The sequence below is a fragment of the Peromyscus californicus genome, unplaced genomic scaffold (genome assembly GCF_007827085.1).
Source record: "Peromyscus californicus insignis strain IS unplaced genomic scaffold, ASM782708v3 Scaffold_11__1_contigs__length_118956290, whole genome shotgun sequence".
Lineage (NCBI taxonomy): Eukaryota > Metazoa > Chordata > Mammalia > Rodentia > Cricetidae > Peromyscus > Peromyscus californicus.
This window is the reverse complement of record NW_026294402.1, coordinates 57120418-57147041: the sequence shown is the minus strand read 5'-3', so window position 1 is coordinate 57147041 and position 26624 is coordinate 57120418. Positions and strand designations below refer to the sequence as shown.

Genomic DNA, 26624 nt, shown 5'->3' with positions numbered 1-26624 from the left:
ACTATGCCCCTCACAGCCTCTTAGTGACAGGCCTGTTGTCCAAGATGCGCCCGAGGCTGGTCCAGGCCTGCGCCCATGTATTATGCAGTAATAATTGGAACAAAGCTGCAGTGTGTAGGAGCTGGCTGGGGTGGAGGCAGTTCCCCCCACAGTCCTGTTTACCAGGCACTGGGAGGCAAGAGGGTGGCATGGGGTGCTGAGTGTTAAAAACAGGCTTCTCAGAGGGGTCCCTGAGAGGAGAGGGGCATGCAGACTCATGGGCATGGCTGTAGATCTTGCTGGTTGACAAAGGAGTTATGAGAGAAATTGTCCCTCTGCTTCCCGGAACACCCAGGCTTTCTTGGCCATTAGCAGGGACTCTGCAACTGACTGTGACCCCCCCCACCCCCACCCGTCAGCCAGTCATTCCCTGGGATGCCTATAGTGTGTCCTGAGGGCACCCAAGAGAGAAGACTTGGGGTGATCCCCTGATCAGAGCAAACTTACCCTCATTCCCAGAGGTCAGGGAGCTCCTTGAGTGGATAGCCAGGTCTTGTTTCTCTCTGAACACCCTAATCCAGAGCCTGGCATAGGGCGTCCCCATGATGAGTGTTTATGGGGTGTAGAAGAGTTACCATAACATTGCTATGTGCACACAGCTTAGAGAAGCAGATGTGATGTGCTTTGGGCATGTACATCCTCCCCAGAGCATTACTATTACTATTGTTGTTGTCTTATGGTACTGGGGACTGAACTTGGGGCCTTGTGCATGCTGAGAAAATGCTCTGTCAATTAAGCTACTTATCTAGTCCTTTTTCTGAAATGGGATCGTTGTAAGTTGCCCAGGCTGCCCCTGAGCTCACAAGATAGCTCAGGCTGGACTTGAACTTGCAATCCTCCTCCCTCAGTCGCTTAAGTAGCTATGGTGAAAGGCTTATCCTACCATGCCTGCCTCTCCTAAGTGTCTTATGCTGAGGTTTTCATGCCCCAAGTGGTGATATTAGGAGGTAGGGCTTTTAGGTGGTGATTTTTATATCACAAGGGCAGAGCCTTCGTGAATGGTTGGTTGAGTGCTTGCCTAGCATGCAGGAGGCCCTGGGTTCAATACCCAACACTAAATAAATAGTGCATGGAGGTGCACACGTGTCTTCCCAGCACTTAGGAAGTGGAGTCAGAAAGATCAGAGGTTCAAGGCCATCCTTGGCCACATATAGAGTTTAAGGGCAACTGGGGACATATGAGAGTCTCAAAATTTAACTGAATAAATAAATAAATCCTGTCAGGCTCTTACCCTTTCCACCATGTCAGAATACAACTAGAAGTTTGCACCCATGCACCAGAGAGTGAGCCCTCACCAAATACCAAAACTGTTGGTACCTTGACCTCAGAGTCCCTGTTATGTATAAGCCACCCAATCTAGAACAACCAGAATGGGCTAAGCCAAGAGAGACGCTGGAGCCCCGCTGCTTGATGCTGACCGCTGGGTGGAAGACGCAAACCAGGAGAGTGGAGAAGTAGTCATGGAGAGGACCAGCCCAGGGAGATGATGCGATGCAGGGCAGTTTGTGCACACGGCTCACGCCCTCCTCAAGTAGCCCTGTCCACTTGAGGTCTCCTGTCCTCGGGAAAAACCAGTTCTGATGAGAATCCTTCGTCAGGTGGGTTAGATGAATTCCCAAGGCCTGACCTATAGCTGTGCTATGAACAGCATAATGAGAATCGTAAGTAGGTCACTGCTGGGGACGTCTAATCAAACGACCTCAGATTCCTGTATAAACCAGGGCCTTTGCTCCTGCTCTACCTCCAAGTTACCGTATGTAGCACCGGGGGCAGGGAGGGTTAAGCATCTCGGGGGCTGGGTGTCACTGTGGTAAAGCAGGTACCTAGCAAGTGGGGGGCCCTAGGTTCAACTGTTAGCACCAAAAAATAAAAAGTAAAAAAAACCCCGAGGCAGGATGTGCGTTGCTGGAAAAAGCTCCTCCCGCCCTACTTCTCTCTTCTGAGAGACAGTTAGCTTTTAAAAGTCGTATTTATAGACTTCAGAATTGTGCTGTGACTCCCACTGCAGAGAAAGGCCTCACTCAAGGTCAGCCAGCCCCTGGTCCCCCGTTGCCTGGCCTGCCTGTCTTTATCTTATAACACTCCCTCACCCAGGAAGCTACCTAAGGGACCCAGATTTAAAGATCCTCCTGGATGCTGTGGGCCATTTTAAGTCTTCTAGGTAATGTCCACTGTGAGACAGGCCATGAGTGTGCCATACCAGCCTGTGGAACACAACACGTTCCACCGATTCTAGCCAGAGACATCTACAGCATACATGCAAGAAAGGCCTGGTTACTGAGAGCAGGGAGCTGACGCGTATATGTGGAGCACCCACCATTATAGACGGGAGTCAGACGGCCTCACGGGAAGACAGGCGAGAACTGGTACACTGTGCACAGAACTCACACAGCCAGACGCTTCCAACTGTGCAGATCTGAGAGGGGATTTGGAACTGAGGACTTATGAGAAGGGTGTGTGGAAGCCATGGCTGAAGAGAGAGGATGAATGTTCATATGTGTCCATGTGCACGTGCCCTCAGCCAACAGGAATCTGAGGGGACAAGGGACTTGAGTGGACAAAAAGCTTACTGAAATGAAGTAATGGCATCCAACTTACAAAAAACTGGGGGAGTTTGGACATTGCGGGTGTCTGCGCAGGAGATAAGGACCGAGGGGTTCTGTTTTTACCTGGGAGAATCACTGAGGTGGAAAGAAGGCATTTTGAGGGCAAGTGGGAGGGAGAAGGAAGGGCGCACGTCACCAATACTTCCTAGGTGTTTAACGTGCCTCGTTTAATCCTCCCAGTCAAAGCCAAGAAGAGGGAAGTTGTAATCTAGCTGCCAGGAGGACCACCAGGCTCTGAGAGGTTCAAAATGGTTGAGGGATTGTCAGGGCATGGATGCAGCCTAGGCCCACCAGCCTCTCAGCCCTCACCTTCCATTGCACGGCTCTGCAGTCGAATGGGGAACCGATCTGGCGTGGTGACTGGAGACTGCGTTCGTTTTTTTTGTTTTTGTTTTTGTTTTTGTTTTTTGTGCATGACGCTGCTTTTCATTTAGTGTTTCCTTCTTTCCTGCTTTCCTTCCTTTTTTCTTTTTCATTTGTGTGTGTGTGTGTGTGTGTGTGTGTGTGTGTGTGTGTGTGTGTGTGTGTTGCCACGTTTGGGCCCACAGCCTGCACCGTGCTAGGTAATTGCTGTACCAACTGAACTCCATTCCCAGCCCACAAAGTAATTTTCTTCCTGGGCCTTGTAGCTCCCCAAGTCTGCATGCCACAGGGACCCTTGAACCCAGAGATAAAAGAGCAGAGCGAGGGATGGGCATGCCGGCCACTGCCCTACCCTTCATATCTGCAGACCCTGGAGCTAGCCACTGGCTCCAGTCTCCTTCTCAGAGGGGCCTGACCTGATTTCCAGCCCCTTCTCTATGTATGATCTAACTTGTCCCTCGAGAGACTTAGCTCTATCTCAGCTCACTGATAGTCTGTCCTAGGCCTCAACCCCATGTTGGGGCGCTGCATTCCCACCTATGAGGTGAGGAGAAGCAGGCCGTGAGCACCAGCATCCATCAGGAGTGTGGGGGTTTACTGTCAGCAAGCTTGGCAAGGATAGCTGGATCGCTGAACACTGGGTCTTCTCCTCACTGTGTTCCCTGTCACTCCCACTTTCTAAGGTATGAAAGTGGGTTCTTCATGGTGAGTCTCGGGCAAGCAGGGATGAAGGTACATTCGTCTCTTAATGCCCAGTAGCCTCAGTCTCAAGTCCCCATTGAAGGCTTGCCATCCCACCGGGTCTGGAGGGTCCCTGGGCAGTTAGGGCAGATGGTACGGTTGACCCCGGAGCAGGCACCTGCACTACAGTCATGAAAGTCGTCCTCTGGATTCCCGAACTTTCCAGCTCACTTGGAGAAGTACAAGTACTTATTGAGCAGCTGATATGTGTCAAGCTCTGCGTTAAGCAGTGGAGACAGAGGTGAATCGTCACCCTCCAGGAGCCCATGCTGAATGCTGTGGCATGCAGACTTATGGGGCTACAAGGCCCAGGAAGAAAATTACTTTGTGGACTGGGAATGGAGTTCAGTTGGTACAGCAATTACCTAGCACAGTCCAGGCTATGGGCCCAAACGTGGCATCACACACACATATACAAAACAAAATAAAATAAAATAAAAAAGGGGGTTGGGGATTTAGCTCAGTGGTAGAGCGCTTGCCTAGCAAGTGCAAGGCCCTGGGTTTGATCCTCAGCTTAATAAATAAATAAATAAATAAATAAATAAATAAATAAATAAATAAATAAATAAATAAATAAATAAATAAAAATAAAAAAGGAAGGAAAGAAGGAAGGAAAGACATAATGTATGTTTTATATGTACAAAAACTAAATCTAAAGCAGTGTCGTGCACAAAAAGCATTTATTGTGCTTCTACTCGGCTTCAGTTAAAAAAAACAAAACAAAACAAAAAACCCTCCTGGGTTCAAGATGGCCCATCAGGTAAAGGTACTAGCCTCTAAGCCTCTGATCCAGCTTCGATGCCCAGGACTCACCTGGCGGAAGGAGAGAACTGACTTTCACAAGTTATTCTCTGACCTCCACAAGCACACCATGGTAGATGCACCAACACCAGCTCGTGTGTGTGTGTGTGTGTGTGTGTGTGTGTGTGTGTGTGTGTGTGTGTGTGTACGTACATGCACATAAAATAAATAAAATTGTAATTTAAAAAAATTTCAAGGCCGGGCGGTGGTGGCGCACGCCTTTAATCCCAGCACTCGGGAGGCAGAGCCAGGCGGATCTCTGTGAGTTCGAGGCCAGCCTGGGCTACCAAGTGAGTCCCAGGAAAGGCGCAAAGCTACACAGAGAAACCCTGTCTCGAAAAACCAAAAAAAAAAAAAAAAAAAAAAAAAAAAAAATAAAAAAATTTCAATGTGCTTCAAAAAAAAAAGATTACTGGTCAAAAGGTATCTTTCTGATTGGATAAGATGCTGGTAGGAGGCGGGCCTCCAGTGTGAGACACCAGCCAGTATTTCCTGTGTTGATGGACTGTATCGCATTTAATTCTATGCTGTGGGAAAAGAGAGCAAGGATGAGTTGTTTTGATTGAGAAATCAGAGGCGATCCCCAGTTCAAGTGGCACTTGAACCTGATCCAGAAGTGTGCTGGGAATTCAGTAAACAGAAAGGGAGGCCGCGGCCAGATGGAAGCTCCCTCCCGCAGGAACACAGCCTGCAGGAGCAGGGAGGAGTGGAGCACGCGAGCATGCGCCTGGTGCAGGGACAGGCTTTGAGTCCGGAGGCTCAGTGCGGGTCATCCTGGGCACGGGCACGAGGCCTCTTTGCATCTTCAAGGATGTGGAGACCCAGGGGGGCTGTGTGTCCTGCCCAGGGGCATAGTAGTAGAGCAGATTTTTAATTCGGGCATTTACTTTGAGGTTAATTCAAAGAAATGTTGAAATACAAGCTGTGGTTTTTCAATGTCATTCTGTAGGTAAGAGGAGGGCATTATATTTTTTTGAGAAAGAGAAATACCCTGATCAATTTGGGGGGGGGGGGGAATCACAAATGTATAGATGGGCTTTCTTCAGGGAGGTTCAAGGAAGGCAGGGTCCCTGTCTGGAGATCGGTGTATCTATCATCTTGCTGCAGGTCAGCAGCCTCAGAGACCATCAACCATCTTTACTTTGCAATGGTTCTCAACCTTCCTAATGCTGCGACCCTTTAATACAGTCCCTCCTGTTGTGCTGACCCCCAACCCTCAAATCATTTCATTGCTACTTTGTAACTGTAATTTTGCTACAGTTAGAAATCATAATGTAAATATCTGATAGGCAGATATCTTACACACGACCTCCCCCTGAAGGGGTTGCGACTTACAGGTTGAGAACCACAGCTTTAGGGGCACAGGTGAGGGCATTGTTCCTATGTCACATGCTGATGAGAAGAAAGAAAAACAGCTCATGTTTCCTTTTTTATGTTGACTGCTGGGAAGCTGGAAACCCGGATCTACGGTGTGTGTGTTCTAGGGAGCGGGTGAGAGCTGTAATCCCTGTGTGGACTCCTTCACTTTGACTTGGTTCTCTAACCTCACGATCCTTTAACCTTAATTTCATCATCTCCCTTGATGCTGCTGAATTATGTCATCTTGGTGCAGTGTTGTTTTTTTTTTTTTTTTTTTTTTTTTTTTTGGTTTTTCGAGACAGGGTTTCTCTGTGTAGCTTTGCGCCTTTCCTGGAACTCGCTTTGGAGACCAGGCTGGCCTCGAACTCACAGAGATCCGCCTGGCTCTGCCTCCCGAGTGCTGGGATTAAAGGCGTGCGCCACCACCGCCCGGCTTTGGTGCAGTGTTTTAAGAGCAGGCTTTACTCAAGCCGGGCGGTGGTGGTGCACACTTTCAGTCCCAGCACTCGGGAGGCAGAAGCAGGTGGGTCTCTGTGAGTTCAAAGCCAGCCTGGCTACACAGAGAAACCCTGACTCACTGCCCCCACCAAAAAAGAGTAGTCTTTATCTAAACCACATGGAAGTAACAGGAGTTTGTTTTTTCTCAGGAGAAACTGGGGCGTGGGGACTTTTGGGCATCTGTCCGAGTGTCAGGTGATGGACAGATATAGTCCTTATCTTGAAGGGTCCTCCTTCTCTTTGCTTCTTAAGGAACGACCAGGGACCACCAATGCCATGAAGATAGATTTAGAGGCCCATGAATGTGCTCTGGTTTAATCGCCATGTGTTTATTTAGTAAATATATGAGCAATACCAAGTCTGAACTTGCTGAGAAGGAGGCTCAGGTAGATGCTTAAGTTTCCGAGTGAGACAATTGAAAGAAAGGTCTAATTGCTGGGGTGCAGGGTAGAGTACTTTCCCAGCACAGTCCATCATTGTGTAAAAACAAACAAAAGGCTGAAATAAACGTGACTCGGGGGCTGCGACGATAGCTCGGGGGACAACGTGCTTACCATGCAAACACGGTTCAAGGCCCAGAAGCCAAGATGCTGTGCCGTGCCCTTGTAATCCCAGAACTGGGGCGATGGGGACAGGAGGGTCCCTGGGGCTTCCAGCCAGCCCAGACAAACAGTGAGCTCCAGGTTCAGTGAGACGAGCAACTGAGGAAGATAGCCGAAATTAAATAGGCCTACACACAGAGAGAGAGAGACAGAGACAGAGACAGAGACAGAGACGGAGAGAGACAGAGAGAGTCCAAATGTTACTTGTATGGTTGGTAAAATGGTGAGGGTTGATGGCTGGGCCACTCATAAAGCGACATTTGGAAAATTCTAACTCCATTCTACCCCTTGTTGGATGGATGACTAAACTGAGTCCCTAGAAGGACAGATCACGTGTCTGTGGATCTTGCCAGTTTCTTTAAGCCGTGGGGTGAAGAAGGGCTTCTCCCTCCAACTCACTCTATCACCTGAGCGTAGGGATCTCCTGGCTGTGTTTTGTGTTCAAATCTTTACTTGGGGACACGGTCCTCTTAGGAGCAAGAATGACAGGAGATGACAGAGGACAAAGCCTGGCTGACCTTGAGTGCTCAGGAGGTGAATGATGACGATGGTGGCCAGGGGTGGCTATGGAGGATGGGGACTCAGATGTCATCCTGCTGGCTAGGGTGTGTGACACAGCATGCACAAAGGTGACCTTCACTTGAGTGTGGACTGCTGAGCCAGATGTACCAGAGAGCTGCCAATGGCCGGGAGGCAGAGTGGACAATTCAGGCTGTCACTCACTCTGGGTCCCCCAAGTCAACCAGAACCTGCTGTTGAGTCCCAGCTCTAACACCTTCGCCAAGGGGCTCTCCACTTCTGTCTTCTCTCTTTTTTTTGTGTGTGTGTGTATTATACATCTTCATGTGTGTGTTGTTATACATCTTCATGTGTGTATTGTACATCTTCATGTGTGTGTTATACATCTTGGTATGTGTGAGTATATGTGTGTTATACATCTTGGTGTGTGTGTGTATATGTGTGTTATACATCTTGGTGTGTGTGTTATACATCTTAGTGTATGTGTGTTATACATCTTGGTGTGTGTGTGTTAAACATCTTGGGGGGTGTTAATTCATGTGGGTGTGTGCACGTGGGTAAAGTCCAGAGGTCAATGTTGGGTGTCTCCCTCAGTCACTCTCTACCTATTTTCTGAAGCAGGGTTTTCTTTGGAACATGAAGTGCACTGATTGGCTGACTGGTCAGTGAGCTCTTCCCATCCCCTTGTCTCCACTCCCCAGCACTGGGATTACAAGCATGCACCACTACCCCCAGCTTCTTACGTGGGTGCTGGGCACCCAGTTCCTCATGCTTGCACGCCACACACTTTCCTCACCGAGCCTCCTCCCTAACTCTGAAATTCTTTTTTTTTTTTTTTTTTTTTTTTTTGGTTTTTCGAGACAGGGTTTCTCTGTGTAGCTTTGCACCTTTCCTGGAACTCGCTTTGGAGACCAGGCTGGCCTCGAACTCACAGAGATCCGCCTGGCTCTGCCTCCCGAGTGCTGGGATTAAAGGCGTGCGCCACCACCGCCCGGCTGAAATTCTTTAATGCCTTCAGTGATGAGGAGTTCACCTCTTCCCAACTCAGCCCAGCCTTCTGCTGGACACCACCAACTTCACTAGACACTAAAGTAGCTCACCCCAGGGAGTGCTTCAGGAGGGACACCCCACACCCACTCACTCATGGACATGTTGGAAGTGCCTCCATAGGCTGCCCAAAGTCCCGGGTGCTGCGGAGGAAAAAGCAGGCATAGGCTCAACCCTTGGGGAGTTTCGTTTACATGCTGCCATGCCTGGTTTCTCTGTGGATTCTGGAGATTTGAACTTAAATATGTGAACATGACAAGTACATTACCAACAGCACCGTCACCATCTCCTCAGCACCCCCACTTTCATTTATTAATTTAGTTTGTGTAGTCGTACTGCGTAGCCTAGGCTGACCACACAGCCTATTCTCCTGCCTCGGCTTCCCCAGATCTGGGATTGTAGGAATGTGCCACCTCATCCAACTTTCACTGCGCATTTTTTCAGAAGAAGAGGGCTCAGAGTGCTTGATTGGAGCGGCACTGCAAGGAAGCAGCCTCCATCTTACAGCCCTCGCTGTACTCGGGACACCTAGACTCGCTAGGGCAGCCAAGCAGGTCTGCTACCAGTACAGGCCCTGGGTCCTTTCTCACCTCCCCCTCCTCGGAGGTCAGGACGGGGGAGTCAGAAACAGCGGTCATACGGGAATCCTAGTAGCAGGCACGTGTGAGGAAACTTGACATGTGTGACCTCCAGTCCACCCCACCCACAGCTGTGCGCCATCCACCTCCCTACCCCACCCAACCCATCCTAGGGGAGAGCAGTGGGTGAGGTCAGCCCTCCCACCCACCATGTGAACTGAGGCCAATCAGGAGGACTGGGAGGCAGCTCGGGCCAGTAGAGTGAGTTTTAGGAAGAAGCCCAGGGAAGCCTTCTGTCTGTTCAGAAACCCTACCTGGAGCTCCATCGTGGTGTCCAGGGCCTGGTCTCCTGGGAATGGCAGTGGTGGGCAGGCTGACTGGGGGGGGGGGGCACTGCAGGTTGAATCCCAGGGCCCAGAAAACCCAGTGTGATGGTTAATAGTGTCAGTTTGACAGGGTCCAGAAACATCCGGAAGACACATCTCTGGGCACATCTATGAGGAAGTTTCTAGACTGGGTTCACTGAGGTGGGAAGATGCACTCCAGCTGTATGTGCCACGCTGATGCAGTAGGATCTTGGACTAAATAAAAAGGAGAAAGCAAGCTGAACTCCAGCATGCATCTCTCTCTCTGCTTCCTGGCTAGAGATGCAGTGTGGGTTCACCAGCTGCCTCGAGTTCCTGCTGCCGTGACTTCCCTGGGAACCTGGACTGGCTGGTTTTGTGTGTCAACTTGACACAAGCTAGAGACATCAGAGAGAAAGGAGGCTGTGTTGAGGAAATGCCTCTACGAGATCCAGCTGGAAGGCATTTTCTCTATTAGTGATTGTGGTGGTTTGAAAGAAATGGCCCCCAAAGGGCGTGGCGCTATTAGGAGGTGTGGTCTTGTTAGAGGAAGCGCGTCGCTGTGGAGATGGGCTTAGAGGTCTCGTATATGCTCAAGCCACACCCAGTGAGACAGTCCACTTCTTGTTGCCTGTGAGTCTAGATCCAAGACTCTCAGCTCCTGCTCCAGCACCACATCTGCCTGCATGCTGCCATGTCCCACCATGACGATAATGGACTGAACCTCTAAACTGTAAGAGAGCCACCCCATTAAATGTTTTTCTTTGTAAGACTTTCCATGGTCACCATATCTCTTCACAGTAATAGAAACCCTAACTAAGACAGCAGTCAATGAGAGAGGGGCCAGCCCATGGTGGGTGGTGCCATCTCTGGGCTGGTGGTCCTGGGTTCTATAAGAAAGCAAGCTGAGCAAGCTAGTAAGCAGCACCCCTCCATGGCCTCTGCATCAGCTCCTGACTCCAGGTTCCTGCCGTTTGAGTTCCTGTCCTGACTCCCTTCGGTGATGAACAGCAATGCTGAAGTGTAAGCCTAATAAACCCTTTCCTCCCCAACTTGCTTTTTGGTCAGAGTGCATCGTTGCAGCAATGGAAACCCTAAGACAGACCCCAAATAAACCTCGTGTGCCTTAGTTTGACTTCGACAGGTATTTCGTCATAGAAACAAGAGAAGTAATGAACGCATCTCATTTGTGGCACTTGTCAGGATGAGATGGGAGGGGGATGGGTATGTTGGAGCCCCTGAAGTCCTGAGTATTAAACCCAGGGCTTTGCGCATGCTAGGCCAGTCCTCTCCCACCATCCACATGCATAACCCAGGTAGTTTTTTAAAGTCCAGTTTACTGAGATGTATTTTACATGGATTCTCCATCCCCTCAGGATCCTGTGCTCTGCTTGACACAAATGCATGAAGTTATGAAACCATTATTCCTAGGACAGAAAGCATCTCCCCACCCTCAGAGATGCCCTCCTGTCTGTGGTCAGCTCTCCTCCTTCCTATTCCTGCCACAGCTCACCTGTGTTGTCCTCATAGTTCAGGCTTCCCCAGTATAACCCAGAAATGGAATAGTTCAGCTTGTAGTTCTTGGCTCTGCTCACCTTGTTCAGCTGAGTGTGCTTGGGACTCATCCAGGAGCTGCTGGGGACTGGAGACTTGGGCCTTGTATTTCTCAGCCATGTTTCAGCATGAGTAAGCCCCAGCTTATCTTTCCAAGGTCAGTGCTCATCCAAACAACACCATCTATCCAGAAATGTGATTTGCTTGATTCACACATAGATTACTCCACATTGGGTACTTCAAAAGCCAAAAGGCAGGGTTTGGTGAGATGGCTCAGTGGTTAAAAGCACTGGCTGCTCTTGCCGAGGACTTGGGTTCAATTCCCAGCAACCACGTGGCAGCTCACAACTGTCTGTAACTCCAGTTCCGGAGCGTCTGACACCCTCATGCAGACATACATGCAGGTCAGGGATAGTGGAGAAGCCCCTGGGTGATGAGGCCACTGAGAAGATTCCAGGGTGCTCCAGAGTGTGTGAAGGGTGGGGTAGGGCAGCCCTGAGCTGGTCACAGAGCTCCACAACAGACACTCTGGAGTGTTTTAATGCCTGAGAATGGCACTGAGGTTGGGAGCTCAGGAGGGTCTGAGAAGCTCCTCATTCGGACTGTACCCAGCAGCAAAGCAGCTGCAGAAATGAGAAGGAGCTGAAATCCAACCCAGACTCCAGACTGTGTAAACTGTCACTCCCACTGTCACAGGGAGATGCACACTTGCTTGTTCCCTGGGGGCTGGGGTCCCAAATGCATGCCGAGGGTCAGTAGAGACTTTAGCGGCAGAAGCCAGTCTGTAGAATGCAAACAGTATAGGTCTCGAGTGACCTCACCTTGCATTTGAGACTATCGGAGAGAAGAGTCCGTGGCCAGGACAGGGCAGAGAGGGTGGCTGTCTTAGTTACCTTTTTTATTTGGGGCTCTCAGTCCCAGAAGGTTAGAGTTCATGACTATCACGGGGAAAGCATGACAGCAGGCAGCCTAGCATGGCACTAACTCAGTGCTGAGAACTCACATCTTGATCCACAAGCAGGCGGGGCGGGGGGGGGGGGGGGGCGGGGGGATTGCTGGGAATGACATGGGTGTTTGAAACCTCAAAGCTTGCCCCACCCTCTGACAGACCTCCTCCAACAAGGCCACAACTCCTAATCCTTCCCAAACTGTTCCACCAACTGTGGACCTAGCATTCAAATATATGAGCCTATGGGGGCCATTCTCATTCAAACAACCACAAAGTATGTAGAAAGAGCCCCCAGGGATTCCTAGCACTTACGGAAAGGTCTAGGAGCCTGAGTCAGGTCAGGAGGATCTGGAAGAAGCAAACTGAGAATCCTGACATGATGACCATGTCCCCAGCTCACGGAGGGAAGATGTTGGGCATGCTCACATGTGCTGGTACTGCAGCTAGCCAGTATGTCTAACCTGCAGCTCACGGATCTCATGAGACCCAGAGCAACTGTGAATACAACCCAATACAAATTCTAAACTTACCTAAAACATCATGAACTGTTTTATGATTTTTTTTTGGTAACTTTGTAGATGGCAGTCTCTATGGCAGTGTCAGAAGGTCAGACATACTGTAGGGAAAAGAGCCAGAACTCAAAAAGACTGGAGGAGCCAGGACCAGAGGCAGCAGCCCCATCAGGGTTAGAGGTGCCCACGGGCGGGTGTGCTGGTCACCAGCCTTGCCCTCGTGTGTCAGTTTTCACCGTGTTCCATCTCGCCTTTCCTCCTCCAGGCTTCTGTGGTTAGCGAGCATCCGTAGGAGGAAGTTGACAGAGCTATCGCTCTGCAAGGCTCAGCATGGACGCCGTTCCAGGCGGGGCTCTGAGGGGCAAGGAGTAGGAAGGGAGGGTCATCTATTGTTTTTCCCAGCCATCCCGGTTCTGACCCCTGTGCTATGTAACACGTGTGCCAGACACAGGCTGTTACATCAGCTCACGGAGGGCCTCTTCAGAGGGGCGGGAGGAACATGGAGAAGCCCCTGGTTTCCTGGGCCCCCAGCAGGGGAAGCACCTGTTGGCTTGGATGGGTTGGGTTTTCTGTTTTGTTTTGTTTTTTTAATCCTTTTGGTCTGCCCTTTTCTTTCTGTTTGCTTTTGGGGTTTACGCTTGTTACCTCCTGGCCTCAAGATGGCTGCTCCAGCTCCAGGCTTTACATTGTCAAGCGCAAACAAAGACAGGAAGCCGTGGCTTAGATAACGTGCTGAGAAAACTTTTCTTGTTTGTCTCTTTTCTATTGTTAATTAAGAAAAATAAAATCTTTCCTACCTCCTCCCCAGCAGATTTCCTCTGGAAATACATGTGTGTGTGCCTGTGTATGCAGGTATGTGTGTGCAAGGGGGTGTGTGCATGTGTATATATGTGTATATGTATATGTGTGTACATGTGTGTGTGCAAGTATGTCTGTGCAGGTGTGTGTGTGCAGGAGCACTCAGGTGTTACTCCTCAGGAGCTGTCTGCCTTGTTATTCGAGCCAGGCTCTCTCACTAGAACTTGGGGACCACCAATCAGGCTGTCCTCCAAACCCCATAAATCCACCTGTCTCCACTCCCTAGCACTAGAATTAGAAGCGCATGCCACCATGACCAGAGGGGTTTGTTTTTTACAACGGTTCTAGAGATTGAACTCAGGTCCTCAGGCTTGTCTGGCATGAACTTTACTGACTGAGCCGTCTCCTCAGGCTCATGTACCCCATTTCCATAGATGAGAACACAGCCCCAAAAGTTCATGAACAAGTGCGAGATTGATAAGGCAGTGCTGGGATTGGGACCAGCTACGTCTGACGTTAGCGTCCCTGTACGTCCTTGGGGCTCACAGGTGACGACTGATGAACCTATAGAGAAGTTAAGTTCTACCAACCTCAGAGCATTGCCAAACCCCACGGTGCATACAGAGTGCTAGACACCAGATGCATTGCCAGTGCCAGGTGGCAAAGCCCCAGTGGGGCCAGTTTACAAAGCACCAACCTTAAGAAGTTCCAGCACGCCTGGGAGGGAGAGGCCTCCCAGGAACTTCCAGGAATGGGCTGCCTCTGCTAGCCTAATGTGGACGGGCTGCTGGGACAGCTGGGAATGGCCAGAGTTGCAGTGGTCACCCCTCAGGACCTCTGCAGTCTGGTCAAAACACACTGTGCCCATCTTCAGTTAGAAGTAGTGAGAGAAGCTGGCTGCCACCCTCCTGCCCCTGGGAGCAGGGTCCTCTGCTGCAGAGCAGGCAGGCACTCAGAACTTCCTGTTGGTCTTGTCTGCCTCTGGGGTAACAATGATGGCCCTGCCCTGGCCTCCTGCACCTGGGGCCCCTTCTTCATGACTCTAGGGACACCATTCACACTGTCCCTTTAGCAGTGTGAAGCCTTCATGCCCCATGTGATCCCTCCCAATCCAATGGCAAAGATACAGATGAGCTCCACCTGCGGATGACCAGGATAAACACATGTGCCGTTAGTGGAGCCAGCCTGAGTACACCTTGTCATGTGAGGGCCCCAGGCTCTTTGGGGTGATTTGGCTTCTGCTTGGATGCCAGAAATGGACAGGGGGGAGATGGCACATGTCCTGGCAGACGGCCACTGAAGTAACCATTCTGTCGGATCCTGGGCGTTCTTTGGGCATCTGCAGTTGGCTAATTCCTGTTTCGTTCTCCTCCTGGTTCTGTTAGCAAGAGCCATTTCTCAACAGGGCCTTTGCTGACTTGGCTGGGCCCTAGTCTCAATGACCATCTTACCCAGGCCCAGGCTGGCTCTTTATGGACTCTAATGCTAATGACTTGTCCCCTCACATGGCATCTTCCTGGTGGCCTGTGACTCTCAGACCTCCACACCCATCATAGGTCTAGAGCAAGGGGTGCATGCTAGGCTGCCCTGGCTGTTGCCCCGCGCCCCCAGCCATCCTGATTCACCTAAGCCATCTTTTACTCAGCCAGCTGTTCTGAAGTGTTCTCTTTCCTTCCAGACCCCAACCTGGAAGTCCCTGAGTCTCTGGTGCCTTCCCGCCACCTCCGCTCCCCACAGTGGCCGGAAGTGCCAGCAATCAAGCCTGCTTTCCTTCTTACCCATGAGATCACAGGTGGCCAGAGGTGGCTTTTTACTTCTCTAGGTGTGATCAGGCTGCCTCTAGCTTAGGGTGGCTTCTCTGTCGCCCTCATTTGGAGGCCAAGCTAGCCACACCTCGTGCACTAAATCCATCTCTGGGCTGCTGCATCCCTGCAAACTCCCAGTCATGGTGTCGGGGTGTCGGAGCTGGGAGTGTTTGAACACTGCTTTCACAGTCCCACCCTTCTCTGGGTAAGGGAGCGCTAGTTCTCGGTAGAGCATGCTCCAGCTTCATTCTCTCACTGTGACAAACACTGTGAGCAAAAGCAGCTTCGAGGAGAAAAGGGTTTATTTTAGCTGACGGGTTACCGTCCTTCACTAAGGAAGGCGGGGCAGGAACCTGAAGCCAGGCCTGCTGCCTGTTCCACACACAGGTCCTTCCACCAAGGAACTGGCTGCACACTACAGTACGGCAGAAGAAGTGTAGCAGTTCGTCTGCAGAGAAGCCCACCACTCTCTGGCTCCCTCCACTCCTGCTTAGCTAGCTTTCTTACACAGCCCAGGGCCACTCGCTTAGGGACCGGGGCAGCCATTGGTGGGAATGTGTGCAGGCCAGAGTTCGGATCCCCAGCACCCACGTAAATACTAGGTGGATTTCAGGGACCTCCTGTAATCCTACATTTGGAAGGCAGGAACAGGGGATCCCCAGAGCAAGCTGGCTAGGGAAACTAGCCATATTGGTGAGCTCCGAGTTTGATTTAGAGGTCCTGCCTCATTAAGTAAGGTGAAAGAGCCATGGAGGGTGATTTCACCTTGGGCCTCCACAGGTACACACACACACACACACACACACACACACACACACGCACGCACGCACGCACGCATGCACGCACACACACACACACCATGAAAATGGGAGAACATATATCCATTTTTCAAAAAGCAAGGTGAATGGCTCCTGAGGGATGACCCCAGAGGTTGACACACCCGTACATGCACTCATACAAACCTGCAAACACCAAGACAGAAAGCCAGCCCCCCCATATTCCCTTACCCTCTCTCCTCCACCCTCTCCCCTGCATCCCTGCCTCTGCCGCCAGTCCTGGCTCAATTTGCCCTTCAAGGGGAGCAGCTGACTAGCCTGCCACCCCCAAAGTAAGCCTCTCTTTCTGAGCAGCATTCTGGGCCGCAAGGCCGTGTGGAATACAACACAGTCACCTAGGATGAGGCTGTGTCCCTTGTGAGTTGGGACAACAGAGGCTCTTGCCCAGGAATTGTTGGCCAAGGATCACAAAGATGCCTCCTTCCTTGCTAACTCAGATTCTCTCTGCAAGGCAGTGAGTGCCAAGCAGGGAGCACGGAGAGTGACCAGACGGGTGCTCACACAAAGCCCTTCTATTTTCTCGGCAACATGAAGTTCCCTCAGAAAGCTGCTGCTCCAGTTTCAAAGCCTTCAGCTGCCGAGGCCCCTTGAAGGGCTCCTAAGGCTCAGGAGGAGCTGTGATTCACATGAGTGCACACACACACACACACACACACACACACACACACACACACACAGCATGCACAAACCTGCTCTGGGCACATACGTATGTGGCTTGGCACCTGCTTCTCTGTGGGCAAGGTGATGCAATACCTACTTTCCTCTCAATGATTGACAGTACTACAATGTTCTCATCATTTAGAGTGCTGAGGTTTGCTTCCTCTCTCCTTCAAAAGAGATGTCACAGCTTCCACCAGCAAGCATCCCCACCCCCACTTAGTGGTAACCCCAAGAGATCATCTGAGGAAGGGAAGGGGCAGCCAAGCCCTATCACCAAGTTCCCCAGGGACACCTTATCAGTATCCCCTTCTTTTCCATTGCCAAGTGACAGGAAGCCAAGCTCTTCATCTTTGAGGCAGCAGTCTGAAGGCCCACTGGCTCTAGGGACCAAATTGTAGGGTCCAATGTAGGACCAAAGGGCCAAAGAGAGATAACGTCATTCCCTGTATCCCCTGGGCAGCACAGATATCCCCTCCCCTGCAAGCACATATGGCACATCCATCATTTGGAGGGTTTTTCTGCCTAGGACTGCATGACTATAACCATGTGCCCTGGCTTGGAGACTCCCAGAAATTATCACCCCTCAAGAGGAAGGATCCCTAACCCTGGGGGCTCTCTGAACACAGAGTCCCAAACCTTACAGACAGCAAGGACCACATTTCACAGATAAGTCTGCTCAGCTCAGCTTTTAGCCTCAACTGTAAACTAGCCTGGTTTATAAAGTGACTCTGTTTGGCCAAACATGGAAAGTTCAAAACCAGCCAAAGCTACATAGAGAGTCCATATCAAAAAAATGAAGGGGCTGGAGAGATGGCTCAGAGGTTAAGAGCACTGTCTGTTCTTCCAGAGGTCCTGAGTTCAATTCCCAGCAACCACATGGTGGCTCACAACCATCTGTAATGAGATCTGGTGCCCTCTTCTGGCGTGCAGGCATGCATGCAGATAGAACACTGTATACATAAATAAATAAATCTTCAAAAAAAATGAATAAATACAGAAGCAAAGGCTAGGATTATAGCTCAAGTTATAGAATGTGTGCCTAGCATGCATGAAATGCAAGGTTTGATCCCCAGTGCTGCAGAAACTGGGTGTAGTATCCCACACCTGCAATCTCAGCACTTGGGAGATATAGGCAGGGGGATCAGGTGTTCAAGGTTATCTTGAGCTACATATCAAATTGAGGCCAGCCTGGGCTACATGTTCTAGAGAGAGGAGGAAGAGGCAGCACGTCAGCATGCCTATCAAGAGCCAGACACATCTTATCTGTCACTGCGCCTGAGAAGCTGGGGCAGTAGAGAGAGAGAAAAAAGGACAGAGTGGGAGAGACGGTGGGGGGGGGGGGGGGTGGAGAGGCGTCAGCGGAGGTGATGTCAGCTGAGATGGTGCAGCTGAGGGCTCCCCAGGAATAGCTGGGGTAAATGAGGTGTGGGAGGCTCAGGAGAACTTGAGGTCAACATGGCCTGTGCTGGGCTTGAGCTGGGCAGCTTGATGCTGACTCTACCTATGTCCTTGGAGGTGAGGGGATATTAGCGTCCCTTCTGTATAAGAGCAGGTAGAAGTGGCACAGAGAAGTTCAGAATCTTGTCCAAGTCACACAGCTGCTCTGCAGAAGGATGGACTTGAATCTAGATCTGTGTAGATTCCAGTTTAGCTTGTCGCCCTTGCCTGGAAGCCCCAGGAGGCCTCACAATGTGGTCCTCACTGGAACTGGGCAGGTCCCAGGACCCAGCCCCAGGAGGCCTCACAATGTGGTCCTCACTGGAACTGGGCAGGTCCCAGGACCCAGATACAGGAGGCCTCACAATGTGGTCCTCACTGGAACTGGGCAGGTCCCAGGACCCAGATACAGGAGGCACAGGTGATGGAGGTTTTCTGAGCTCTCTGCCTTGGGCTCCCTGGAGGATGTGGGAGGGACTGGGTCATCTTCAGACCATGGACCTGACAGGACTTCCTGACTGCGGAACCCTGCTGGGCAGGCCAGGAACACCGTGCTGAAACTCAGCTCTGCTCAGAAGGCCCTGGTTCCTCTTCCTGCTGTCCCCAAGAGGAATCTGGCGCCCTGACGTTAAACTGTGGCTGGGCAGAAAAAAGTGCATGCCCAACTAGAACAGTACTGGAAGAAGCTAGAACGGGCCAACACAGCACCTCCCCTAGGGAACTGTGGAACCTAGAATGTTCTACCTGGCAGGGAGAGCGTGATTTCTATAATTTACCACTCAGATGGCTCTCTAAGCAGGTGACAGACCCGTAGTATATTTTTCACACCATGTTTTTTTTTTTAACTGATCTTTCCTTCCTTTTCTTCTTTTTTTAGCCTCATTAGCACTCATTCACAAAAGCATCTGTGACATCCAGGGTCTGAAATTTGTGTTATTTTTTTTTCTAATGTAAATTAAAATAAACATACAACATCTAAAATTAAAAACTTGATATCCTAGTCAGGTGGCGCATGCCTTTAATCTCAGCACTCGGGAGGCCAAGGCAGGAGGATCTCTGTGAGTTCAAGGCCAGTCTGGTCTACAGAGTGAGTTCTAGGACAGCCAGAGGTACATATTGAGACCCCATCCAAGAAAAAAAAAAAAAAGATTCCTTCTTGACCTTTTGGCTAAGATCAAGCAGAGGGCTGTGAGATCACTGCACAGGACCATTACTGAGTGCCGAGTGCCTGCAGTGTGCCCTGGCTGGGCTCACTTCTACGCTGGCAGGCTTCCATGCAAGAGGTACCATCCCATAGAAGGCCACCATGGATCCTCCACTCACCTTCCACAGGCATCAAAAGTAGGGCCTGCTGACTAGTCAGACCCTAGATAGTGGGCAGGGTGGGCTGAGGAGAGCCTACTGGAACAAGACTCTCAAACTTCAGGGTACTTCTGTGTCATCTAGGGGTGGGCACTATACTGAGTGTTGGACCCCACTCTTTTTTTTTTTTTTTTTTTTTTCAAGACAGGGTTTCTCTGTGTAGTTTTGGTGCCTGTCCTGGATCTCGCTCTGTAGACCAGGCTGGCCTCGAACTCATAGAGATCTGCCTGGCTCTGCCTCCCCCTCCCGAGTGCTGGGATTAAAGGCAGGCACCACCACTGCCCGGCCGGACCCCCCTCTTAAAATACTGCACTGGATTGTTAGACTCAGCCTGGGACCCAGGAACTGCATCTTCAAGAAATGACGCAGGAACTCAGAGACCTCCCCCACCTTCAGTGATTATGATGTAGGTGATCTTCAGGTCACACATTGAGGACTTCATTCCAGACTCAAAAGGTTCCACACGCAGTGTCTTCCCCTATAGCACACTCAGCTGGGTGACCTTGTCCAGTCACTTAACTTTTCTGTGCCTGATGGTAATGGTGGTGGTGATGGTGGTGATGATAAAATGGAGAACTGAGAGGTTTTTAAGGGAATGCTCATAGGGGAGGAATTCTAGGAGAATCAAAAGAGGAGATGATGAAATGTGGTGGCTTGCTTCCTTGAGCACAAGGTGGTGACCCCACCCCTACCACTGTCATTGTCCTCGGTCTTTGTGACCCAGCCTACTGACCTCCAGGGCTGAGCAAAATCAGTTTGGACAGTCGGGACACCATCACGTGTGGCTGGCTTGCTGTATCACATGTCATTATCACTGGTAGTGAGAGGACCCTACCTTCTTTCTATAATATTGTTGGGCATGTGGACAATAAACAGGAAAGCTGGGAGCATCCTCCTGCTGGGCTCTGTCAGAGAGACCCTCTCAGCAAGCAGCCAGTCCACGAGAGGCCCCATGTTCTTGGTGGCCCCATCGCTCTCATCCCTCCATGAAGGAGAGATCGCTTGCTCCCTGCATCTCTGACTCTCCAGTGCCCTGCCCAGCTCCTTCATGAACAGTCAGCCTAAACTCGCCTCTGTCGGTCCCTTGCAGATGTCCTGGCGACCGCAGTACCGCAGTTCCAAGTTCCGGAACGTGTACGGGAAGGTGGCCAACCGGGAGCACTGCTTTGATGGGATCCCCATCACCAAGAATGTCCATGACAACCACTTCTGCGCGGTCAATGCCCGCTTCCTGGCCATAGTCACCGAGAGTGCGGGAGGTGGCTCCTTCCTGGTCATCCCCCTGGAGCAGGTAGGTGGCCCTGGTTTCCCTGAGACTCTGAAGGAGGACGGGACTGGACCTGGGAGGCCTGAGATTCTGTTTTCTGTGCATCTAGATGGATCCCTGCCTGGAAGACTGGAACACACCTGTCTCTAGGGCCAGCTTGGCTTCTGCCATTGCAATGTCTTTTTGGTATAGAGCAGGAGGGAAGCAGAGACAGTTGTGGGTACTTTGGGATCTGCAAAAAAAAAAACCAATGCACTTAGGAAACTGCCCTCTGCTGGGAGGCTTGCCACCATCTGCTGGGCCCTGGTGCCCACTTCCCGCCTGGAGGCTTTCACCACGGGGCTGCTTACGTGACTGCCGCAGGTTAAGCCCACAAAGCTTACTGCTGCAATTTTGACGGCACAGCCATTCAGGCACAGTCCCAGGAGGCCCGTGGGAGGTCACGAGCCTCAGGCAAAGGGCTTGCTGTCAGTTTTGCTTGTTTATGCCTGAGCTCCCCGTCCCAGCCTGAGTCATCCGGGCTCCAGGGAGGAGGTACTCAGAGAAGGAAACACGGGTTCTAGAGAGGCGGTCAGCTGGTCGCGGGGACAGTTTCCAGGCTTTCCTCCCACAGAGGGGGCGCAGCTTTGGGGACTGTGTAGGACATGTGCTCCTCCCCACCACAGCTACAGTGGTCCTGAGGAAGGGCCAAGGAGTGACTCAGGCACCTGCGGGCCGAGGCCTTCCTCACGTGTGTCTTGTGTTTCTCCGTGTTGATAACGCAGGGGTGAGCTCCTCTCCCTGCACTGGTCACATGGCCTCAAGTGGCCACAGATACGCGTGTTGTCCAGGAGCCCCATGGCAGGGTATAAGCCGCACGGCAGGGTATGAGCCCCACGGCAGGGTATGTCAGTGACGGTCGTTTGTGAGCCACACGGTAGCGATGGCTGTTGTTTCCTTGGTGAAGTTGGCAGCTTTGCGCACGGACCTCTGAAACACCTGAAACACCGCTTGCCTCTCTTTCCAAACCCTCAACTCCCTGCCACCGGGCGAGATCAGCCGTGTGGGCCTGTGCACCCCGGGCTGGGTGGGCTGCCTGCGCCATGTCATGTTTACTTCATGACTTACACAAGTCAACAGCAAAAGTCCTAGATGGAATCAAGATATGAATGTTTAAATGGGAAGAGGCAAGGGGAAGGGAAGAGAAAGGGAGCCGGGCAGGAAGTGTGCGTCTATGATCCCAGCACTTGGGAGGTTGGAGCAGGTACTCACGTGAGATTTGTCTCAAAGGAAGGAAAAAAGGAAGGGGGTAAAAGGAGAAGATGGCTGGTATATCAGCAAAAAGCGGAAAACATTTTAAAAGGTTTTTATATTAATTTTTAAATTATATTTACTTTGTGTGTGCATGTATGTGTGATGTGTATGTATGTGTGTTGTGTATGTGTGGTGTGAACAAGTGTGGATGTGGTGTGTGCATAGTGTTTGGTGTGTATGTGTGTTGTGTGTGGTGTGTGTATGTGTGTTGTGTGCATGTATGTATGTGTGTATATACATGGTATGTGTGCATGTGGGAGGGGTGTGTGTGCATGTGTGGTATATGTATATATGTGTGTGGTGTGTGTGTGGTATGCGTGTAGTGTTTGGTGTGTGTGTATGTGTATGTGGTGTGTGCAGTGTGTATGTGTGTATGTGGTTTTTGCAGTGTGTGTATGTGGTGTATGCAGTGTATGTGCGTGTGTGTGGTATATGTGTATGTGTGTATGTATGTGGTGTGTGTTTTGTATGTATATGTGCAGTGTATGTGTGTGGTATGTGTATATGCATGTTTGTATGTGTACATACGTGTATGATGGGGGGTAGGATATGTGCCATGGTGCATGTGTGGGGTCTGAGGACAGCTTTCAGAAGCCAGTTCCTCCCCTCTACCGTGTGGGTCCCGGGTACAGCACTCAGGTCATCAAGGATTGGCTGCCCCTTTATCCACTGAGCCATCTCACTGGCAGCAGAACATTTTCAAAATCATGCTGTGTGGAAAGGCATGTTATGTCAAAGCATCTCCCCAAACACCAGGAAATGATTGATACAATAGAATATATTTGCAAACGACTAAGTCCCTGTGCTACAATGAGGTGCCTACACAAAACTAAAAGGAAACACATGCTTGAGCAGAATATTTTCAGTACGTAACAAGTGAAAGGTTTGTGTTCTGGAACATGGGGAGTCCCAGAGAAATCAGTACAAAAGAAAAATGGACAAAAGACCTGCATAAGCAATTCACAGAAGACACAACATTTAATAGAGAACTCCCAGGACTGCGGAATGTGGAGCACAGGTGTGAGGTGGAGGGAGGGAGGGAGCTAGGTGCACCTGTTCACCTCTGAACACACCAGGCACTTCACCTCCGGCATCAGCCCAATTGTCTTCAGGTGTATTTAAAAAGTTAGCAGATGGGTGTGGTGGCACAGTGCTGTGATCTCGGCAGGAGGAAGCAGAGTTAACCCACCATTGCCTTTGGGCTATGTATCAAGTTGTAGGTCAGCCAGGACTATAGCAAGACTGTCTTTAAAATCAAAAAGGACATCAGACATGGAGACACACATCTGGAATCCCAGCGCTCAGGAGGGAGAGGCAGGAGAGTCACATGTCCAAGGCATGTCTTACCTGAGCTACACAGAGGGACCCTGTCTCTAACAGATGCACACACTCAAATGTTTGCAGCTTTTCTTTAATTATTTTGAAAAAGGGTCTCACTACCTATAGCTCTGGCAGGTCTGGAACTCGATGTGTGGACCAGGCTAATCTTGAACTCACATTGATCCGGAAGACAGTGGTGCACCTTTAATCCCAGTACTCGGGAGGCAGAGCCAGGCTCTGTGAGTTCGAGGCCAGCCTACAGAGTGATTTCTAGGACAGTCACTAAAACTACACAGAGAAACCCTGTCTGGGGGGGGGGGGGGGAGCGGGGAAGTGTGCACAGCCATACTTGGCTTTTAACTCCAGGGTTAGCAGAGGCAGGCAGATCTCTGTGAGTTCGAGGCCAGCCTGGACTACAGAGTGAGTTCCAGGGAAGGCGCAAAGCTACAAAGAGAAACCCTGTCTCGAAAAACAAAAAAAAAAAAAAAAACCAACAACAACAAAAAACCTTCTCTGTGAAGTTGTGTCTTACCCACTGTTCTATTGCTCTGAAGAAACACAAGGCCATGCTTATAAAAGAAAGCATTTAATTGGGGACTTGCTTATAGTTCCAGAGGCTTGTTATCATCATGGTAGGGAGCATGATTGGCAGGCAGATGTGGTGCTGGAGAAGTATCTGAGAGCTACACCCTGATCTACAAGCAGAGTGAGAGACTGGATTTAGCATGGGCTTTTGAAACCTCAAAACCCATCCCCAGTGACACACTTCCCCCACTAAGGCCACACCTGATCCTTCTAATCCTATCAAAGAGTTCCACTCCCTGGTAACTAAGCATTCAAATATATGAGCTTACAGGGGCCATTCTTCAACTATCACAAATTGCTTAAAAGCTTTTAAATTCTGTACTCTATACAGAGAAGTTGCCCTCCCTGGAAACAGTGACACACACACACACACACACACACACACACACACACACACACACACATACCCTCTCAACTTCATTTGTTCACATTCCTGAGGTTCCACTCACATGGAGTGAGTACCCTGATTCACAGGTGTGATGTAATAGTGAAATTTTGCATGCACCCTGCAGGCCCGTCATGGAGAAAGCAGGTGGCATGGCTCCCTTTCTGTGGGTTCTGTGGTCATCAAGACAGGCCCTGTTCAGCACAGTCTCCGGATCACTTTCCTCACTTCCGGATGAAGAATTCTAAAGGGCTTTTGTTCACTTGGATTATATCTATCATCAGAGCATGTTCATCACACACATGAAATCATCTTGGGCTAGGGATGTCGCTCAGTTGGTAGGCACTTGTTTAGCATGCATGAAGCCCTGGCCCCCACGCTGCACAGATCAACTATAGTGGCTCACGACTCAGGCTTGTAGTTCTCCTAGTTCTTAGGAGGTAGAGGCAGGAGGATCAGAAGTTCAAGGTTATTCTCTGCAACATAGTGAGTTTGAAGCTATCCTGGGCTATATGAGACCCTGTCTTTAAAAATAAACCCCTGCCAGGTGGTGGTGGCACATGCCTTTCATCCCAGCACTTGGGAAGTAGAACCAGGTGGATCTCTGTGAGTTCAAGGCCAGCCTGGTCTACAGAGGGAGATCCAGGAGAGGCTACAAAGCTACACAGAGAAACCCTGTCTCGAAAACAAAACCAAAAGTAAATACATAAAAATAAAATCTTCAAAATATGTATCAATGAATTAAAGTAATAATTAAAATTTAAAATAATTAAAGTAAAGTATGATTTCACATACTCCAGGAAAACATATTTTTATAAAAAATAATATTTTAGTGAGAAATAGTATTTTCTAAAGCCCAAAAGTTAGTGAGGGTTTAAAGAAGGGTCCGGGGGTTAGAGTGCCCACCTAGCATGCAGAGGGCTCTTGGCTAGGTTCCCAGCACTGAAAAAAGAAGAGAATGACAAGAACGGCATTGTTTTCCACTTTTCAATTCCCTTTTACTATTCCCCTGGCTTGACAGAGGACAGCTGGACTCGCACAGCTGCTTCTGCATTCAGCCTCTGGCAGTATCGCCCGAGAAGTTGCTTTGAAAAATACCATATACTCATGAGATTGGACAAGCAGGAATGGAGGGTGAGCGCTGTGCCCAAAGTAGTTTTGAGCCCATGGGTTCCCTGAAAAGGTCCTGTTTTTTTTGTTTGTTTTTTTTTACTTACATTTTATTTATTGATGGAAGGTGTCTTAGCTAGGGTTTCTATTGTTGCGAAGAGACACCATGACCACAGCAACTCTTATGAAGGGAAACACTGAAGCGGGGCCGGCTTACAGTTCAGAGGTTTAGTCTCTGGTGGGACATGGTGGCATGCGGGCAGACATGATGCTGAAGGAGGAGCTGGGAGTTCTATATCTTGATCTGCAGGCAGCAAGAGAAGACTGTCACGCTGGTCGTGGCTTGAGCATATGAGACCTCAAAGCCCACCTCCCCAGTGACACACTTCCTCCCACAAGTCCACACCTACTATAACAAGGCCACGCCTCCTAATAGTGCCATTTCCTATGGGCCAAGCATTCACACCCATGAGTCTACAGGGCGTTCCTATTCAAAGCACCCCAGGAGATGCCTGCAAGTGCCACAGCAAGCATATGGACGTCAGAAGACAACCTACCACACCTACCACAGTTGGTTCTCTCCTGACACCATGTGGGCACAGGAATCAAACGCAGGTAGTCAGGTTTGGCAGCAAGTACCCTGACCAGCTAAGACATCTGATTGGTCCCTGGAAAGGTCTTGAAGAGTCTAAAGACCCCAGATCATATTTTGGAAATCATCCATGCAGAAGGACACCCATGAGAGAAAACTATTTATGACGTGCTATTTCGAAAGGAAATACATTCTTGGTCTCATTGAAAACACCTATGTATCTAGAAAAGACCAAAAGGACATTAGTCAGGGTTAAAGGTGATTAGCTCTACATTTTAAATTTTCTTCTTTCTCTGTGATTTTGTTTTATGATGAGCACTTAAAGCATTCTGTATAGAAAAAGCATTGTGTAGGGGGCAAAAATGGAGAGCTGAGAATACAATTCAGCTGGGAGAGCGTTTGCTTAGCATGTAAGAGGCCCTGGTCCATCCCCCGGTGGTGCATGTCTCCAATCCTAGCACTTGGGAGACGGAGAAGTTCAAGGTCATCCTTGGCTATATAATAGGTTTGAGGCCAGCCTGGACTATAGGAGACCCTCTCAAAGGATTTTTCTCCAGGGAAGGCAGGCCCTGTCCTCATAAACTGCAGACAGCTGTAACGGCAGGAACAAACTCGGTCTCACTTAATCTTCTCAGAGTTCAGGGAGCCATCTCCATCTTCCG

At 50.1% G+C, this 26624-nt stretch overlaps 1 protein-coding gene across 2 annotated transcripts in view; it reads left to right on the top strand.

Moving 5' to 3' along the window:
• Positions 1-26624, top strand: part of Coro2b (coronin 2B) — a 111691-nt gene that overhangs the window by 28575 nt on the left and 56492 nt on the right. For both annotated transcript variants that reach the window (XM_052763332.1, XM_052763323.1), the window contains exon 2: positions 20501-20701. In XM_052763332.1, coding sequence (XP_052619292.1) covers positions 20501-20701 — 201 coding nt within the window. The remainder of the gene's footprint in view (positions 1-20500; positions 20702-26624) is intronic.